Below are 21,674 nucleotides of genomic sequence, written 5' to 3' on the forward strand. Positions count from 1 at the left end.
CCTAATACGAACATATATTTTATGCCAAATTGCCAATAATTGTTTTGATAGTTTTTTTTCCCTCATACATAGCATGGTTGGAAACTACATCATTAAATAAAAAGAAGTGAAAGCTGATATTGTGCAAAAAAAATAAAAATCTTCATTATGCATTCATTCAAACAGAAATTTCATCACCCTTTTATATCATATTAATTTTTTACTTTTTATTTTAAAAATTCTTTATTTACTAATTCATTTAAAAAAAGAAAATAATTTTTGCTTATTATTTCATAATTTTATTGGCAATCTAACTTCACAAGTTCGGATTGTGAAATTAAGATAGAAACCAATTTCACGGTCACTATGAAAAATTGGTCATGACATTAATCAAACACATTAACACAATTTTCGCATTCGCTGCATGTCTTGGAAAGAAAGGCGTTAACGAAATTTCGCAGTCAGAAAAAGTGAAATAGAACAATATAAGGTGTCCCAATTTTGCGCGTAGTAACTGTGAAATAGCAAGAGATCAAGGAAAAAAAATGACTGTCCTACAAATACTAAATCCTAATTTCTAAATAATTCATTCGTTAATTCTAATGTATTCTCAAGCTCAAATTCTAGTGAACATATAGTCGTGTTTATCCAAATAAAACTATTATATGTAAAGATGATAGTGCATGTCTTGTATGCAATTATTCCATTATTATGCTTACTTGGTGGTTGTAATCTTTGATAAAGCTTAAAAGTTTTATTCTAATGTATATCGAAATAATTGGAATTAAACACACAAGTAGAATATCAATTTCTTCCATTGGATGACAGCTAGTGTCCGATATAAAAGAGCGTGATATCCAACAAGTAATAGAGCTTTATATTATTAAGTTTGTGGATATGGATGGTACTTCATCATTATCATGTTCAGTTCCACCAAGTTTTACCGTTGGGCCCATTTGTAGGACCAAAGAGTTCATTCCTTAAAATCCTAGCAAAACTCGTATGTTTCTAGAATTTCAAGAGACTCCAAGTAAGGCAAAGAGCGAGTCTAAACTATCTTCGATAATGACAGCACAAGGACACAAAGTTCAACCTAACCCAGCTTTATTCCTTCATCACGAATTATCTTACCACCACTGTCGCCACTCCCTAACCATTTTCAAGTTCCAAATACTACTCGATATTCGACCTTAATGCTCTCTATGCAAGAGAACCCGATGCCTTTTGGGCCAGGAGTCCTCAGGTCATCGGTGTTCTTCTTAGTCTCGAGCTAAGCCAAGAAGAAAAATTTTAGGGTGATTTTTTTATCTGCAACACATTGAATTCCTGTTAAATCAGTAATGAAGGCCGAAACCATAATAACTAAATACATGGTTTTTCACCATGAAAAAAAATACGAAGAAACAATTAACCAGAACGGACTCGATGTACCCGTGAGCACCAAGTTCACATCCAAACATTCTGTTTTTGGATATACATATCAAGTGACGCCCCCACAGAGACCATTGCTCCAATTGGCAGAACCGAAGCTTCAACAATACAACACATAAGAAACAAGACTCTATACAATTTATAGAATCAAGTTATGATAACTATACAGACCGAGCAAAAATCGTTTGGCATAGCATTACCCATTACAAGGATTACAGGCTATCAAAAAGGGAATTGAACGACAAATTATACAATCAAATCAAACGTATATACAAAAGCATCCCAAGACAAAATTTGTGTTTCTAGCAATCAAACTACAGATGTCAGAATATCTTCTCTCTAGAGTCAACTTCCAAGGCAATTTGCCATGTTTCAGGAATACAACAGTTCGAATTATTAATCGCACAGCGAAGGCCAACCTTGATGACCTCTCCAAATCGCATCGGAAGATGTATTATGATAAATCTGCATGGAACAATTATCACTTTTCCTATGGCTCCAAGTTCTTTATACTAAACTCTAAATCTAAATATTCCAGATTCAACAAAGTACAGATGGTACCAAGAAAAAGTACCAGCAAAAAGAATCCGTTTTGATCTAAATCAAAACCGGACAGGAACTCAGTATTCCCTGCCAAAGTTCCTTATCAACTGTTGAGTATTCATACCCCATTTCTTTTTTACCAGAAAATTCAAAAGAAAACTATGGTCTGGCCGCCAACCCACAGGAGAGAACTCCAAGTTTCCAGTCACAAGTAAACAGGCTTAACATCATTAGCCCCAAAGCTTGTGCTACACTGTGGACATTTGCGGTGTCGACTCCCAGATACTTTCTGGATACATGTACCGCAAAACAAGTGGTAGCATTTTGTAATTACCACCTGACAAAAAAAAAAGGAAAAAGAAAGACAAGTTTAGTAAAACACAAACCAAAATACAAAAAACTAATGTGTATTCAATAATTACTAGAGGAAATTCTAGTGTTTTTTAACTCCAAGAGTTCATATAATTCTCCCCTCTTCCTTTTGTAGCTAACTACTAACAATTTACCCCACATAATATCCCACCTTGTCCTTAAGGTCACATGTACCTACTATTAGTGGGCTGCTAATAAATTTTAGCAGCTGCTATCGTTTTCATGTCCATGTTGTACACATTAAATAACCCATTGACATCCCAAAAATCCTAAAACCTTTGTTCCTTTCAACATAGATAGACAAAAATTATTTAAATACTCTCGTACAAAATAAAGCTCCCATCCTCGAATATAAAGCCAAGGAGCGTCAAAGATGACTTCAAGTATTTACCAGCTATAATAGGAGACTATTCTATCCAGCATGTTTACAAATTTTACCCAACATAATAGCTCACAATCCATTCAGAAAGAGGAAGAAAATCATGTACCTCTTTTGTTCGGTCTTGGCAGATACTGCATTTAACAATTTCCCGGTACTCTGCCAGTTCCTCTTGGAGTCTTTCAATCACCGAGCATCCTTCATTCTGTGCTTTAAGGCGCGAAAGCTTTCTCCTAGAAACCTCCAGCTCCTCCTCTATTCTTTTCTTGGAAAATCTAGAACAAGAATGAAATGGTGTATAGAAAGAGAAATTAATTAAAGCATTCCAATCAATCTGTCTAAAGCATACAAATACCGAAATATTTACATTATGAAATACCTTTCTTTCTCAAGTTCAACATGTAACTCCATACAAGTAACTCGACTACTACCAGATTTAGATTGCACCTCTGTAACTGTATCCTTAACCTGTTGAGATGATCTTCTAACATCCAACAGCCTTCTATGAGTGTTTTCCAAAGTGACAGAACTTTGCATCTTATCCTCTATTAGTCTTTGAATTTGATCTGAACAAAATTTCAACTGCATAGGAACTAATAAGACATCAACTCTAAATTCATATCTGAAATGCAGTTTATATCAAGATCTATGTACCTGGTCCTCAATTCTCGCAGCTTTTGAATCATATAAATTTCGGGTTACATTTGCTTGCTGGATCTCGTGTTGCATTACCCGCTTTTCCATGACCAAAGAATCTTGCTTTTGTCTTGCCCTTACACCTTCTAAAACAAGCTGCACCATAACAATATTAGCAGGCACCCAATGCAAGCCATGATTTCTTCATATATGCACTTACTCATATTAAGATAGAATAATAAAAGAGAAGATATCTAAACATTTTAATATTTTAAAACTGAAAGGAAAAACATGAGGGGGAGAGAAGTTAAGTTATGCTATGTGCATTGATATGAATACAGATGTCGGTTTGCTATTTTATTCGCAAACGTTGAATATATACTAACTAGTAGGACAAAATGGGTAAGATAGTGAACGATTTACAATGACTAGGACATCATCTTTCAATTTAGAAAGTATTGGCAAACGAAATTTACCATGTATTAATTAATCTGTGACTGACAAGTTTTTTAATAGACAACATATTGAAGAAGTTTGTTCTGAACCTACAGATTTAAAGATTTAGAGTCAACATGTACCAGACTCGAATCTAATTTTTGACTTTCAGCTAGTTCAAAGTAAGCATTCAATGTTCCATTTACTCAACAGTCAGCAACAAATCTCAGCCCTGGAATTCTGGAATAAGATAAAATATGCACAAAAAATTTTTTTACTAGAATAAGAAAACCAACAATGCTTTTGTTCTGATTGTCGTTGTCAGTATCAGTAACCAAACCATTTAGTGTACACAGATATCTAGTTATGTGGCGCCAGTGATAGGGTTTCAAATTTTAAGTTTTACATTTCTTGGGTCAGCTTTTTAGCTTCAAACTCTTCCCTGTTAGTAATTAAATATTTGGCCGATTAGTTATGAAACCCCATTATATTAATTATTATTATGCATCCAGCACTCAACAGACCTAAGTAAGTGCTCTTATTTGGCACATGCTAATCTTATCTTTGATGTAAAAAAACATTGCTTCAGCTGAATGAGAATAAGAGTTTCCTTTAGAGCCTCATCATTTATGGATCAAGTTATCAAGAGTATGGCTTTGACAAAAATAGATGAGATGCTAATACTGCCACCAAAGCTACTCATTCTAGCACCCACGAATTCTACTATACTACTTAGGGTAGGTAATGGTTGGTTTAATTGTTGGAAGAACCATTGGGTCGGAAAGCACTCTAATCTATCATTTCCTCACCTTTATTGACTTCCATTACACAACTGACAACACTCCATTCCAACAGTGCAAAGGATTCCAATAATTCTTGGAGCCTCAGCTTCTTTCATAACTTCAATAAAAGAAAGTTCTCATAATTGTTGTTTCTTTTGAGCCTCCTTGATAAAGTGTCCCACAACTTAAATAAGTGGTCTCTTGATCAATGTTATACGCATATAATTATATATGCAAATTCTATTCAGTTCCCAACTCATTCCCTTAATACAACCTATTTGTACATTGATAAACTCATTTTAAAGTCCAAGGCTCCCTCTGAAATCAAATATCTGTGGACAGCTATGCATAAGAGAAATATTACCAATGATAATTTGCAATCTTGAAAGCCATAGAAGGCTATTTCCGATGTGATGTCTGTGTTATGTGGAAGCAAATCCAGAACCAATATTAGATTTTATTTGAACTGCCATCTGGTTGAATTTTTATGGAATATTTTTTTTGATATCCTAGGTGAGTGTTCGGTCTGCATCAGTTTCCCATTGACTAGGTTTCCTGTGTTTGGGAGAAGGACAGAGGCCAAATCTGTGTCACAATGTTCAATTTACGCCACTGTTTGTTATATTAGGTTGGGACATAATCCCTACATCTGAGTATCACAATTCAGACTGAGAAGTTCATCTCAGATTTACAGAATTTGTTTCTTCTTAACTTGATACTAGATCTATGGCAAGCTTTTGCTTGTATGGAGATAACAAACTAACCTTATTAAGTTATTATAATGTTGGAATTACATTTACATAAAACTACAACAGATTTCAGGACAGAAGAAAACCAAGTTACCTTAATATTGTAATCATCCCTCTCAGTAATCTGCTGCAGCATATGCTGGTTTTGAGTCTGCTTTTCATCATATGCTTGCCCAATAGACTGCAGAAAAATCATAGCACCAACGAGACCACATTAACATTGTAAGAGCTAGACAAATTTGGAAACTGAATTCTAAGCAACCATTGTCCTATGCGCAGAGAATTCCATTCTACCACTGAAACAAAATAGCTGACCTCTATTTCAGACAAGTAGGCCTCATTTTCTCCATTTTTTGATCTTAATACAACAGACAGTTCAGACATCTCCCTGAAATAATAAAAATATTACAGATGAATGAGTAACCAGCTCTGAAATTCTAAAATATCAGAATAAAGAAATTTCAATAGAGCACAGAAACAGCTTTATAGAGCTCCTGTCAATCGCATTCACATGAAGCATTTAATTCCACCCTACTGACAAAAATAATAAGGAAATTCATCCAACTGATTGAAAAAAAATAAAAGAGAAAACCTTAATCCTTGCAAAAGAATTCATTAAGAGAAGTTAGAAATTAGAAATGAAACATCAGAAGACAGAAATTAATTAAAAGGATACAAATTGGCAAAATAGATAAATAAATATTCAGAGAATATAAATGTAGGTTTTTGGAATATATATATATACCTTCCGTACTGAGAGCTCAGAAAACTCCTCATACAGAAAAAAAAATAAATGCTTTGTGTGCACAAAAAAGTTCAACAAATCACGTTGAAAAAGCAACTGTAGCACCTACTACAGCAACATAATATTCCATCAACCACTTTTATGGTTGATAGAGGAAAACAACTGCAAGGAACAAGGGCAAAAGAACCACCAACACCCCCCCCCCCCAAAGTGGGGAAAATTAACCCGGGGATAGCAGATTTCAATAACTAATCAAATAAGAGATTAACTTTTTAGAATCTTCTAATTTCTGTCTCATGGCAGCTATCTCAGCTTCAGCAGCAGCCAGCCTTTGTTGAGATTTGGCCTCAGCTTCATTTGCTGTCTTAACACGCAGTTCTAAGCCATGCTCATCAAGAGAAGTTTTCAAACTTTGAATATTTGCCCATGCTCTGTATTCTGCCTCACGGGCTTCCATGATATCCCTGCAGACACAGATCGGTTAGTTTGCCACGTATTCTGTTACAAGCACTAATCAGACCAAGCATGCCAATAACCCACAATAAGAGGAAAGCTCACAAATTTTCACTGTTATGGCGCAACCAAATATTGAACATAGTTGTGATGCATATGTTAATTTTTCCAAAAGAATTTAAATTAACATAAACAGTTTTTGAAATCATTCAGCAACGAGTCAATGCAATTTGCAAGGCTTCAACGAAATCCAAGTTGACTTGATCTCTCCACTGCAAGCCTGGAATTCTGACGTGCTCCAGGAATATCACCTAACTGTTCACTTCTGATGTGACTTCCGCCAATATAATTACCGAAACTTTACAAAGATAAAATGATAATCAACTGCATTATGTTTTTGTCCTCTTAGAGAATATGTATTTAATGCACAGTGTGCTTGCAAGTAGATTGTCAAACCACACCTTTAGACTGTGTTTGTGAGTTAAGCTTTTGGAGAAGGAAGGGAAGGATTTGAAATAACTTGTACTGAACCTCAAAATAAGCCCGATACATACAATGGTACAATCATATCACAATATCTTGGGCACTAAAAAAGATAAAATTTCTAACAGCTGCCTGCCTTTCCTTTTCATCTTGGTGGTCAATGAAGTCGCTTAATATCAAAAGCTGTTGTCAATGTGCCTGGTTAAGGGTTCAAAGATCGGTTTTAAAAAAAGCACATTCATAGTGTCAGAGCACAAACCACTAGCAGCTAAGTGCTTTGGCAATTTTCCAATGACATTCTAGTTCTTTATGGAACATTCTCGAAATGTTTGGAAAGTTATAGTATTTCAAAATATTTTGTTAGAACTCTATGAAACCCACTTATGCGGCAATCTTAAGATCTGGATTAAGGCCTTTTCTGAGTCACATACATAAGAATAATGCAATAAAGAACCCCCACCCCCCAAAAAACCACCAAGAGGGGGCAACCGCTCCTACTCTGAAATCCCTAATAAATAATTCAAGGGACCCAAATCCTTGTTTTGAAATTAAGGTTAAGGGACGTCAACCCTTGAGTGCCAAATAGAGGTAACATGGCATGAGCATTTCACCATTCCATGCCCCATACCTCCCTCCATCCCTCTCCACATTCAAGCAACAGAAAAAATCTCGCAAAACCTCTATCACCCAGTCTTCTGTGCAGTTTTCTGCAGTTTGCTTTTGCAATCTGCTTGCCAACTCTCAAGTGGAGTCTGGCTGACTGGCTCACATTTTTTGATGGCTCATGTCCTCAACAGTCGCCAATGGCGGATCCATAAATTTTATAAGAGGGGGCCAAATTAAATACAAATAAATTAAAATATAACATAACAAAAAGTCAACAAAATATAATTTATAATATATAGGTCAAAATTAATAATTATATTATATGGAAATCAACATTCAACTACATACTTTAGGATTTTGGTATTTTTAAATTTGTTCTGCGATATTTCATATAACTAATTATTAATTTACCATCTGAAATAAATTTTGAAGCATTCTCTTTTTCAACATATACAATCATATAATCTGCTAAAAATTCGTCTTCCATCTTGTTTTAATAATTTTTATTGTACAAAAAGTCTATTCAGTTGTTCCTGTTGTTATAAAGAGTCAAAACAAGAAATTTTTTTATGGTTGTTGCTTTTTTACATTAATCCAAACCTTTTTTTTTTCAATAAATAATATATTTATACGCTTTTTATTGTTTTTTAAACCTATTTGTTAATTGCTACTAATATATTATAATACACATTATAATTTATACATATTAAGTTACTAACATGTAAATTTTTTTCGTGTAATATACTAAAATATATTTAATCTATAATATATATATATATATATTAATTATATAATAATAATAAAAAACTAATAGTATTTATTTTTTTAAAAAAAAATTGGGGGGGGGGGGACCATGGTCACCTTAGGGCCCCCCTTAAATCCTCTGCTGCCAGTCACTGTTTGATGTCAGTCGATGGTAGTCATCAGTCAGCAATAATTGGAGAAACAAAGGGGGGCACAGAAGAATATTATAGGTGAGTGTACAAGCTTACTGATTTTGTATGAAGTAAGAGCATAAGCCATTAACTAGGTCCAGTTAGGTGGTTGTGGTTTTCTTCTTTCAATTAAAAGTATGGTGAGCATATGAAAATTGTCAAATTACCCATGGGACCAATATCTCCATTGAGCGAAGGCATAGTCACCATCCAAACGGAATCACTTTGTGGGGTAGGGGGCATTTACTCCCCCATCCTAATCCCCAGGGGGAAATCCCACATTCAGCCCTCTTTGTGAGGATTGACACAAATTTCTCCATGCACAGATCCCTACTGCCATCCCTAGTGCTAAACATATAGGTAATAATCCCATTTATCAAATGTTACGAGCATATAGACACATAAATTTGTTCCTTCTTTAGAACTTTCTGAAAATATTCATGAGCAAATTCTTCTCATAACGCTAAAACAAAGTTGACGAAAAGATATAAACCATATCAATCATAATAGACCATACAAATTCAAGTTGAGAATTTGAAGTCGAACCTTGAATCAATGGATTCACGTCTAAACATTTCCAGTATCAACTTCAAATCCCGCTCACTCTCTCTCAATTCTTCAACCTACATCAAAAGGAAAGGCAGATGCATTTTTACAAGAAAAGAAAATTGTTCACCTTACATATGTGATCCTATCCAATTTATATGACCTTGTGCATTTTGATGAACCATCTCACCAAAACCTAAAGCTACTAGCACATGAATGGAATTATATATTAACATGCCACCTCACACTAGTCTATAGGGCGAATGGCACTATATATAACTTCCCACCTACATTAGTAGTAAGATGACAGAATGGAACGAAATCAAAATTCAATACCATTTGGTTATTGAAACTAGGATGCTATATCATCTCAACAGTTTATGATCTTGGATAAAGACAAGACTGGTTTTATATCTTAACCAATACATTTTTCATACACATCAAACTGATTATGTCCGAGGCAGAACTAACAATTTAATCTATATCTTGCATGTGATAATTCAAGTTAACAACCCTATTATTATAAAAGTGAAATGAAATGGGAATAAATAATACAAAGAACCAATAATGAGAATTAGCATGTCCTAATTTATTTTAATTTCCTTAGTAAACATGTTCCATATAGGACAATCTTGATAATGTATCCTGCACTATCCTGCACCCACTTTATGCATCTTATGGCCTGATTGGTTTCTGTTTTCATTTTCCGTGTTTCTTATTCTCCTTCAGAAAAATCTTTAAAATAGAAAACTATGAAAATAAAAAATGAAAATAAAAAATGAAAATAGTAATGCTCCTATGTCTTCCAGCCCTGATAAAAGATTGTGGTCACTTGATACATCTGAACAGTATACTTGTAAATCTTATTTCAAGTCTCTATCACAATCCTCAACAACAAAACCTTTCCTTCCTTCTTTATAAACTCCCATATGGAAAATGGAAATCCAAATCTACCTCCAAAGTCAAATCCTTTATATGCACAGTTGTGCTTAACAGAACTAATACCAATGACAATTTGCAGGTTAGGAGGCCACATAAGGTCATTACCCCTTATGTGCGTGCGTGTTGGGTTTGGATAAATTCAGAAATAGTCTCACGTGTTTTTGCACTGCCATGTGGCTGATTCTTTGTGGAATTCTTTGTTTGAGGCTTGCAGGTTCTGGGAGAAAGAAAGAGGCAAAATCTTAGTGGCAATGTGCAATAGATGCCACTATATAGAGTATTTGGCTAGAGGCTATAGCGCAATTTACACGTTTAATGATAGATACCCAGGAAGAGTTGTTTGGAATAAAATTAGGCATTGAGCATCTATCACGTAAAGCATATGGACTCTGTAGAGCCATAATTCACTGATGTTATGATTTTCTATGTATTCTTAGTTTGGGAGATTTCTTTTCCTCTGCTTCTTTGTATTCCTCTATATATTAATGATTTTCTTTATCAATATATGTATTTGGTGCTCAATTTCTTTCGCTTTATCTTCTTGGAGTGATAGTGACGAGTGGGTCTTACTGTGAGATACTTTCACGTGTTTCATTTATTTTACTGCTGCTTTCACCTTAATTTAGGTGCACCTCTGCTCACATCCATTAAGTATAAACTATTTAAAGCAATTGAGGTGTATAGAACTCTGATATTTATAACAGTCCATTCCTCGTACACATTCTGTTGGTTCTCAAGCCTAAGACAGTAAATTTTAGTTAGTTCAGCAACACTCCCAAACAATCCTAGGTCAGACACACAGTCCGGTCCCATGACCCACTGATCAAACTATTCACCTAGGCCCCACTCCTCATTGCTCTTCTTAGATGTTAACTCAACGTAAATTTGTTGCAACTTCCTCATATTACCTACCTTAATGCTACTTACAACTTTGGAATGTAACACTTTTTCTTAAGCCCTGTAAAATCCCCAATGGAAATCACCCATGCAAGCTGGAACTTATACACAATAACTCCACGTTGTCAAGTTACCTCATAACAAGTCAGCCATTGGCTATATAAGCAAGTATTTTGCATCAAATAAACTCTGATGGATCTACCTAGATTATCTACAAAGAATTTGGCCATGCAAGGACATACTATCCTGTTTTTTTCTTTATTTGATAGATAAGGATATAGTTAGATGGGAAGAATCCTCAAATAGATACAAAAGAACCAGTTAATGTCTGAACAGATAAACCTAGTAACAATTCATGCACCAGACTAGGCATTGTTGACTTCTCAGTATCTCAACAACCCTGAGTTAGCCAATATTTTTTGTTCATACAGTACATAAGCAAAGCACTTCCGGCAGTGGAGAAAAACAACTGCCAAAACCGTCAGAAATCTTTTTCAACATGGCTGTTAACTAGTCTAAACTACATAGGACCTGGTCTAAGTACCACGGTATAAACCCCAGTATAGCTTGCCGGACAACATGACTCACCAAATAGATACTTCCCTTGTAATGATTCATTCATTCGAATAAGTTCTGAAGTTCTACCTCAGTTTTCTAAATTCGTCTCTTTTTTGCTTTAACTCTCTCTCGCACACACATACATGCAGACATTGTCTTCTACTTTCTAACCTTATGAAACACTTCGAACAAGAACTGGAAGAATACAATGTCATGTCAAGTAATTGCTCATTATAGAGCACAACCTGAATGAGACGAATTAAAGGACCACACAAACCAAAAGCAGCTAACATTCTTTTATATCAAGTATAAGTAACATACCACACCAAGCAGCCTCTTTATTTCAGCAGCTTGACCAGCAGCCCTAACAGTGAAAACATCACATTCCTTTACCTGTCATTATTAAAGAGGGCAGAAACATTTCAGGGCCCTTGATTTATGCAGCCAAAAAAGTGCAGTTCATAAATAAACTAAACCAACCTTCCTGTCAAGAATATTAGAAATAGACTGCACATCTGCACGCAGAGAATGGATATCTGAAGCTGATTCTTTATACTTGCTTAGTTGACTTTGCATAGATTCCATTTCCTCAGGAAATGAAGAAAGCAAAGATTTAAATTCTCCTATAACTTGATTCCTTCCTGAAGCAAATAGAAATTCATTACCATTTATGAACAATTAAACCACACAACATAACATTGTATGCTTTATACAAAGGAAGTAGCCAAACCCGGTTCTCTTGCTTCCTCATGCAGTTTATTTTCAATCACATTTCTTTCATCTATCTTTTTCTGTATCTCAGACCGTAAATCAGCCACTCTAGAATCAGCAACTGACACTGATCTTTGAAAAATATCTGCTAAGTCATTTTTAATGTACCATTCCCTCTCCTTCCACACAAGATTGTCTTTCTCAACCTAGAGGCATAAGCAAAATGCAATGGAAACAAAAGGGGCTGTCATAAGAAGCACATCATACCTCATACGACAATGTCAAAATATCTAAATCTAAATTAAATAAATAAATAAGTAACAACCAGTTACAACCTGTAGTTTCTCGAATAAAGCCTGATACTCGTGAACTTCGGCTTTTGACTTTTCTATCTGATCTCTAACCAATTGGAAGCAATGGGAAGAAGTAATACAATCCAAATTCTTCAACGTGTTCTGATGAAATAATTCCAAGTCAAACATTGTAACAGAATACATTTAAAACATAGCCTTGCAAAACATAATAGGAAAATACCAAACACATCATAGGTACAAACAATAAACGCAACCTGTAGATCGCACAACTGCTGTAATATTCTTATTCTTTCCTCGTGAAGACCTTTCAGTTCCACTAATCGAGACGAACCTTGGTCCTGAGAAACCCAATAATTACGGTTTGATATCCCAAGAATTTTAGAAAAGGGCCAAAGAATTCAACAACATTACCAATAGGTCCTTCAGAGTAGATTCCATATCTTGCAAATCCTTTTGCTTGTCTCTGACTTTATCACTAGCAACATGCGCAGTTCCAACATTTAAGACAGGGAGAACTGCCCCCTTTGCTGAATCTCTCTCTGCTTTAAGAGTAAAAAGTTTGCTATTGCTTTCTTCCAGTTCTGCAAGAATGCGTTCAAGCTCCCCTAAACAAATAACAGCAAGACAAATAAACTGCATATCATATCCCAACCTTGGCTGAATACAGTAAAGGGTAAATTACAGTGAACCTCAGTTACTTTGAACCCCAAGACCTTGAAGTTTGGTGTAATTTTACACTCATCTCCACTCTAGTTCTCCAGCTTACATTCACGACTCCATTTATATTGTGCCGTTAAGATTCTTTCCTAATAAAGTTTGATTTATTTCTCAAATGATAATTGTCAAGATTCATTTCTTAAGTATTGGAATAATTCTTCAATTTCTTCCCCAGAAAATTACTTCTTTCCCCATTTTTTTCCAGGTGTTCTTTTTCCTCAAATTTTCCATCTATTCTTCTATAAAACTACATCATACCAATGCACCAGGCAGTTCGATTTCCTTCTAAAAATTAAAAAAAAAAAAAGGGCAGCCCAATCGATGTTTTGAAAAAGCAGTATGGCGGCGTTATAATGTTATGGGATGGTGGATTTCTTCCATGCCGCCGGTGAAATGGCGGCTGCAATTGCGGTGGCAACATGGCAGACTGCAATAGAAATGGCGGAAATTGCACGGTTTTTTGGATTTTTGAAAAAATTGAGGATTATTTTTGTCATTTAGGAACCCAAAAAGGCTACAACTCACCTTCCTCAGCCTCCTTTCTACAGAAAACTGCCTCTTCCTCTCTGACAGTCCAAAAACTCTCTTCTCCCTCTCCCTCTCTGCTCCAGGCTGCTTTGCTGCCGGAAGAACCACGGGCTGCGCGCCAGGCAGCACTGTCCAACTCTAGTTCCTCCTCCTCTCTGTCTTCCCTTTCTGCTGTTCTCTCTGTGTTCTGGCGAAGTCGTCGCTGACTCACTGCTCACTGCCACTCGCCGCTGCTGCAAGCCACGGGTTCCCTCTCTCTGCTTTGTAACTTATTTTCTGTTCCAGACTCTTCCTACCCTTTCTTACTTTCCTGTTTCCCCTTTTATTTACATAAGTTCGGTGCTATAAATTACATTATAAACCTCTATTTCCATTTTTTTTTTTTTAATTTACATAGGTTCAAGACAAGCCGGTGACTATAATGTCCCTGCCCATGCCTCTTATATTCTATGGTGTATTATGACTGATGTTATGTTTATTTTGCTGAATTAATTGGATGCCTTATGAGTAGAAAGTTGCTTAAAGTGATTAGATTTTATAATTTATTACCTTTAGAGTGTTTCTGCATGTTTTTTTGTGCATATACAAGTATTGTTTAGGTAGTCCGCCATTTCCCGCAAAGCGGATTTTCGGCTTACCGCCATGAGCCGCCATCCAAACGTAAGTCTGGGGAAGGGCCATATCCAGAGGGTGTAATGTAGATAAGCCTAATCTGATAATTACATATCAGTGGCTTCCACGTCTTAAACCCATGACCTTACGTCACACGGAGGCAACTCAACCAATTTCCTTCTAATTGATAAAAACAAAAACAGAAGTTAAAAATAAAAACTAAACTCAACTGTTACCCAACCATTCTTCCCTTAAAATAAAATTACGAAATTCAAAATATATTATTTTTGGTATAAAAGTTTATCCTGCCTCAATACCAAAGAAACTTAAATCAGATATGCAAGTAGAAAAAATAGATTCATATTTCCAGTTAAATAAATTAAATAATTCTTTCCTCAAGGAGCCGTAGAAGTTTAATTTTATTGCAATTTCCAAATGGCAAATATATCTCCATTTACTTAAACTACCAGCAATTTGCAATTGCCTAAATGCGCATTTAAAAAAGCTTTCAGAAGTTTGGCCTAGCTCAATTATATCCATGCTAGGACTAAGGGCCAGTTTGGATAGGTCCATAAGTAACTTTTTTTAACTTTTAACTTATGAAAAGTTACAGCATTAGTGTTTGGTGCAATTTTCAAAACCAAATTGTAACTTTCTAAAAAACTATTTAAGTGCTTATGGAGAAGCTAAAAAAAAAGACTTCTCTTATAATAAAAAGCTTTTTATTACTCTTCTTTTAAAATAAGCACTTTTAGGACTAAAAAACCAAATACAAAATAACTTATTTATAAGCTATTTTTAATATAAGTATTTATTGTTAAGATCTTTTTTCAAAAGGAACTTAATTAAGTTGTTTACCCAAACTGGGCCTAACACTCCATTAGTAAGCCCCAACAGAGCACCAATGACCCAGCCTCTATTCATCCCTAACAAGCACCACACATGTCCTACTTAAGAGCAATTCTTTATGATTTTCCTTATGAAGAAATTGGTATTAACATTAAAGCAACAATCTTGAGGCAGTGTGCTGCCTTTCACTCCATAAACACAATGTGCTGAATGAGTACAAGAGGAGAAGTAGGAAAGGAAGAGTACAGGAGGACCACCGGATTAGTGAGTTTACACTGAAGTTGGGATAACTGAGAAATATAGGAAGAAAAAGAAAGGTGTGAATGCCCACTTGAAAAACTTCGCCCTCCCAAGTCCCAAGTGTGCAGAAAAATGAGAGAAAAAGGCGAAAGAAGCAATTCACCATTATATCCCCAACAAAATCAATTGTACAAAAATGGCAGTGTCCACACCAAATTTAGTTTCGCTTAAGCAACTATTTAAAACAACTTTTATTATTTTGGTTTCCGAAGAGTGTTCCTCGTCCCTATTACCGGGAAAGGGTTTAATCCCCTTTCGAGCATAGTCAAGCTTTCTCTCCCAACTGGTGCTCTCTCCAAGAGTAGAACTTGGGTTCTCCGTTCTCCTGGCGCTGTAGTGTGCAGCTACACCAGCACCCTTGTGGGAAAACATTATTATTTAAATGTTACTAAATCTTATTTCTTAGTAACATTGCTACAAAATAATTCTTAAATTTGTGTAATCCTTTAAAAATTGAATTAAATGACATCTATTTTTTAGTACAATAAGGGAATATACGTCATTTTAACACAACACATTTACTGTCTCTTCATTTTCACTTTCTTTCCTTTTCCTCAAAACACATAAAAAAGATGACATATTTTTCCTTCCATGTATTGTTCCTTCATTCTCTCCTCACCTAAAGAAACCAAAATGGCACCCATGCCACCTCACCCCCATAAACCTGCTGTGTTTGGGTTTCTTTTTATGGCTTTGCTCCAACATTGTCACTAAGGCCATTTCAGAAAATTGTTAATTTTCATTTCATTGTAAAGAAAGTATTAAATATTGCAACAATATTGAGTTTAACATTTTCCTTTTCTACATTCGTTTGTTCTATTTTATGCTAACTTAAACAATATGATATTTTTCCTTAGTTACTGTCTTCCTTTTAGTTGATTCTACTGTAAAGGATAAAAATAATTTACGTACCCCTATATATCATTGCACATGCAACTCAACAAATTTCATCTTCGGAGTTCGGACCATCATTTATTCATGTTGTTCTCATTTTCGCTACCATAAACCAGAAGATATTTTCCTAGTACTTACTTTCTTCCTTTTGTTTCAAATTTCTATGGTCAAATACAAAAATTAATATTGAAAGGGAAAAAAAATTTTACCTATTCACACGTCATTTATTCTTTATCTCTTAAATTAATCCAATTATACGTTGTAAAAGTATAACGACAACTGACAAATTGACCCACTCCATCCCCCAGACAACGACAGAAAAAATAAAAACCAAAAACAACTTGAAATAAAGTGGGGATAAAGATAAATATATATCATATATCATAATCACAAGAATTTACCTTTCAATTTACAAAGTTCTGCTTTATTTTTGGCATCAAGATCTCTACGAGCTTGGAACTCACTTGCTAAAGACTTGTGCTTTAAATGCAATTCACTGAATGCTGACCTCAAATTTTTAACTTCCCCTTCTAAATCAGCGGAAAGCTTCTGCCTGTATGAAACTATAAACAGGCAATGTAACCAAGAAAGCTAAGAAACTGCTCCAACAGAATAAGCCTAATAAATGATAAATCACATACAAATATACTCATATCTTACCATCTCCTGGAAGCTTCTTCAGTACTGCAGTATGCAATCCATCCTTCAAACGCCAAAATTTATGAATAGTTGTAACAACGTTTTTCAAAATGCTTTGTTCTTTTTCGGAATTCAATTGTCTCTGCTCTTCCACCTGGTTTACACAGTTGTAAGTGGAAGAGCTTTCAGTTGCACCAGTTTGCATCAGTCTGCTGAGAAAAACATCATGAACAGTTGATGGACTATCATCTGCAATGCAGATCAAATGACCTTGTTAACCAACCACATTTCCAGCCACATACAGATGTTAATACAAGTTCTGAAACTATAAATCTAATCCTAAAAAGAACTGAGATCTAACAACTGGTAATACTACACCAGAGAACAAATTTTTAAAAAACATAAAACAAAATACCATGAACTACAAAGCACAAAATTTACACCCAAATAGTACACACCCCCTAGTAATGACAACAAAATTTACTTGAAAAGACCCCCAAAAAAAAAAGAACTACCCAGCCCATAAGTCCCTTATAGCCCAAGGGTTGAGGTCAAGAACTTGCATGGTTTCTGAAAATCTTTTGAGCTGCGTTTGGAAGGGAAACTGAGAGACAGAGACCGACAACAGAGACTGAATTAAGTCTCTGTATTGTGTTTGGTATAAAATGTACTGGACTCGGTTATGAATCAATATCATGTTTGGTTTAAGATAAATATGGAGATTGAGGGGTATATTTAGAATTTGAATAATTAAATGAGTGTATTTTTAGAAAGAAATATTATAAAAATTTCAGTCTCTCTCTCTAAAAATTTCAATCCCCTGGGTCCCTACTTTTTGGAAGTACTAAAAGGACTGAAATTTTAGTTCTAGTATCTGACCAAACACAAGGGAATGGATCCTCTCAATTGTTAAAAAAAATCGAGAGTGTAAAGTGTGATCTCTAACCCTTCATTATTCTCTCTCTCATATTTATTTTTTGTCCCACTTATAAAATTAATGGTGAGAAATTACACTTTACTCTCTCAATTGTTAAAAAAAATTGAGAGGATCCATTCCCCTAAACACAATACTCAGTCTCAGTCCCCCAGTTACAGTCATATCCAGGAAACAAACGCAGCTTTGTAGAATAATCAACTAGGCCAGTCAAGAAAATCTGTCACTTAGCAGGATAGTTGATTCTTAAAATTAATCAGCATTAATAATTTGATGATTCAGCATTAAAGGCAAAACAAAAAATTCATAATAACACCACTAACTTGCAAAACTTAGATGGACATAGCTGGAAAAGCTTGAACATGAGATATAGAATCCTTAATGGGAACTATTGGTGCACCTGCTTGGTGAAAGAATTAGTTGCTCTGTTTCCGGAAATGCAAAAGATTGATTGTGATTGGTATATTTAAAAAGATGAGTTTCAGTTAAGGAAACACTATAACTTCTTCAGTTTTAAGTGAGGGCAAAATTGGAACTTCAACAGATTAAGAGAATAGAAACCTAAGAAGTCTGAATGAGGAAAAATAGCAAACTCAGATTAAAAGGATCAAAAAGCAGACATGATTTAAACTCAAAGGTGACTTGATCATGTTTTGTGTAAAAAAAAAAAGAAAAAATTGTTGCCCAGAATGTTTGATTTCACCTGTCACTCTATGATGCCTGCCAAGGCAATGACATGATGTAGGATGCAATTAACAACTATGATACTTATAGATCATAATTATGAAGGCCAACAATTAAAACCCCCAATAGAGTTGCATCCCACTTACATTTGCAATTTCGGATTAGTAATAAAAGTCTGAAATTGAAAGAGGTGTATTATGTAACTATGCCTTTTAAAATAACTACTTCTACGAAAGAACTTGCTAGCAATCAATGGAACAACTTCAAATTTATTTTATAATCCTTTCTAGCAAAAAGGGAAACTACAGCACGATAATAATGTAAACCAAAAATGAGTATTTTCAAAATACATGTGATTGAATGAATGACTACATGGCATTGTCTTGCAGCAAAAAATCATATAAAATAATAAGAAAGATCAAGTGACCTCACCACTAGCAACGGCAGCGTATCTTGAATCCAAGTTGCAGATATACTCTCTCGAGCGTTCAGAACACGATGCCAAGTCATTAACCAGCTTTGTGCAGAAAGCGGATATTGCCCAGCAAGTGATTGTGATATAAATCATAAGACAAATTAAAGCATGGAATATTTGAACTTAAGGAGTAAAAAATGAAACACAAAATAAATTACCTGTTCCCAGTTTTTCTTAACCACTGTTAAAGCAGAGTCATATGACTGTTGCCTCTCCTTCATTTGAGAAAATTTATTCTCAAGAGCCGTATGCTCTAGCTTCTGTGTTTCTAATTTCTGCATAAGCTTTTGATTTTGAAACTGAAGTACAGCAATATCAAGCTGTAATAAGAGAGCCATAAGTTCAATTAGAATTACCCATGCAGGTTATTACCTTAGTTCTTCCCATATGCATGATTGTTAAATTCGATCTATATGAAGTACTAAATACAGTCCATAACAACATTCAAATAAAGTCCAACAATGTAGTAACCTCTTCAGAATTTTAATCGTTATAGATAAGCACGAATTCATAAAGAGATAAAACAATCAGCATTTACACAGACACAACTTTCTCTTTTCATAATTATTCGGCAGTATACACTAATGATACTCAAGCAAACAAAGGAATTAAACAAATGATCATATAGCAATGTAAGTAGTAACTCTACAAATAAAGAGTAGCAGAACAATCCTCAGTTCTAGTGGAAAGAAAAGAATTGGTAGGATCAGAAAAGGCAACCTTAAAACATATATCTTATATCCTTAGCATCCAAAAGCCAAAACAAGGGTATTGCAAATAATCAACAGAGTAAATTGGCAAGTGTAAACTGTAACTCTATTAGTCTATTAATTATTCATCGAAAGACAATCATGCGTGTCAAAAAGTAAAATAGGCAATGCAAATGGTTATAACTATTAAGCATTTGCTATAATATAAATTAACTAAGCAAAACACAAGAAGCTAATATACCCTGCTAGTTGGCATTTACACGAAAGATCAGGATGGACAAAAATACAATTTACAAAGGGCTTAAACTCATTGGAAAAAGCACCACCAAAATTGCTGTCTTGTCAGTTGTCACCACCAAAATTACAAGGACAGAAAGGAAACTCAGGACCCCCCCCCCCCCGGGGCGGGGCACCCGAAAGAAAAGAAAGGAAAAAAAGAAAATCCATGGAACATTATGAACTGCAAAATTTGAAGCACAAGTTTTAGATACACAAACAAATAAATAAAGATCATAATGGTTTCACCTTTTTGTCTTCAGAAATGGGCAAGAAGGGCAGCTTCTTGGCAGTAGCAGGTGCTGCCGTCGGTGACAGGGAGCTAAAGTGACGCCGTTTTCTGTCTGACTCACCCATGCTGCCCATTGAAAACATAAAAACACACAAACCCTAGACACGCCCACTCACACCACTCACATCACACAGAATCCAATTAAACCTAATTCAAATCCTTCACATAGTGCGCCAGCAATTCCCAGATACAATCAGAAACTATAATTCCAAGACAAACACAAATTGAACAATCCTACAAAACCCTAATTCAAACCCCACCCAAACAAGGAGCATTCATAAAAAAAAGAAAATAAATAGATGAGTTTTTATAGCTGTCTATATATCTAACTCTCTACTTCGAGACCATGTTGTTGTAAGGAAGAAATCTAGGGTTTCAGTCTCCGCGTGTATTATTACTATTTCCCTCTTCTCTGTTGGTCCTTTCTCAATTAAGTTCTCTGCATAGCCATTTTCTTTCTCTCTGGAATGCGAAGGAGGAGAGAGAAAGTTAATGTTTTAAAGTATTTGTATTTTTCTGTGAAGAAATGGCATCGCGTGTAATTTCCATAGGACTTGAAGGATAATTTCGTAATTTCCTATACACGTCTAAACGGCATTTGTACAAAGTGCATGAACGTCGCCGGAGGGATTATTTGATTTCATTATTTGGGATATTCTAAGCTTTTAAAAACCAGACCCGTGTTTATCTTGAGTTAATATTTAAAATAACTCCTAAAATTTGGGGACAGATTCAATTTTACTTCTAAAATTTTAATTGATTTAATTTAAATTTTTAAATTTTAATAAATAATTTATGTTAATTCTTTTGTTAATTTTTATTAACGATACATATACTTAAAACATTAATTAAGTGATATGTAAATTCATTATATGACTTGATAAAATTTTGTTGACATAGAAAAAATTTATTTGGACTCAATTTAGCCATTTTTAATGAACATAAAATTTTAATAAGTACGAAATTCTTAAATTGATATAGGTCTCATTCACATAGAAGTTTGGGAAGGAATCCAAATCGAGTTAGAGCTAGAAAGGTTCCACACTAGTGTGATTGTGGGATGCATCCCATTTTTTGTTGGTCTGGACTAGAAGCAAATCCAAAGATACCATTTTTTAGATGTCCAAACTATAATATAAGTTCTTGAATTGCTTCCTTCTTTAATTTACATCTTCTTTTTGTAATACATGCATAATTTATTTTGTGCTTGTTGTTGTGACAAACCTCTGGGAAGAGATTGTGTGGACTTTTTATGTGGACAAATGGTG

The 21,674-nt window shown here is 34.8% G+C and overlaps 1 protein-coding gene across 3 annotated transcripts; it reads right to left on the reverse strand.

Annotated features, from left to right (window-relative positions):
• Positions 1 to 1,526: 1,526 nt before the first annotated feature.
• On the reverse strand, positions 1,527 to 21,065 carry LOC112697381 (E3 ubiquitin-protein ligase BRE1-like 1). Of its 3 annotated transcripts, XR_003810926.2 has the most exons (20): positions 20,364 to 21,065; positions 19,287 to 19,448; positions 19,086 to 19,170; positions 17,057 to 17,284; positions 16,798 to 16,959; positions 12,908 to 13,101; positions 12,751 to 12,834; positions 12,518 to 12,637; positions 12,202 to 12,388; positions 11,952 to 12,112; positions 11,793 to 11,864; positions 9,075 to 9,151; positions 6,321 to 6,515; positions 5,622 to 5,694; positions 5,401 to 5,487; positions 3,359 to 3,496; positions 3,084 to 3,286; positions 2,814 to 2,979; positions 1,985 to 2,290; positions 1,527 to 1,875 (listed from the first exon to the last, which is right to left on the reverse strand). XR_003810926.2 is itself a non-coding variant. In XM_025750524.3 (19 exons), the coding sequence occupies exons 1-19, from the start codon at positions 20,487 to 20,489 to the stop codon at positions 2,159 to 2,161; spliced, it is 2,652 nt and encodes an 883-aa protein (XP_025606309.1). In that variant the 5' UTR covers positions 20,490 to 21,065; the 3' UTR covers positions 1,527 to 2,158. The 3 variants fall into 3 exon arrangements, 1 of the variants encoding a protein (XP_025606309.1); XR_011862628.1 differs by having other exon boundaries at positions 1,527 to 2,290; positions 3,084 to 3,297; XM_025750524.3 differs by having other exon boundaries at positions 1,527 to 2,290.
• Between the last annotated feature and the right edge of the window lie 609 nt (positions 21,066 to 21,674).

Source organism: Arachis hypogaea, chromosome 6, assembly GCF_003086295.3.
Source record: "Arachis hypogaea cultivar Tifrunner chromosome 6, arahy.Tifrunner.gnm2.J5K5, whole genome shotgun sequence".
NCBI classification, from domain to species: Eukaryota; Viridiplantae; Streptophyta; class Magnoliopsida; order Fabales; family Fabaceae; genus Arachis; species Arachis hypogaea.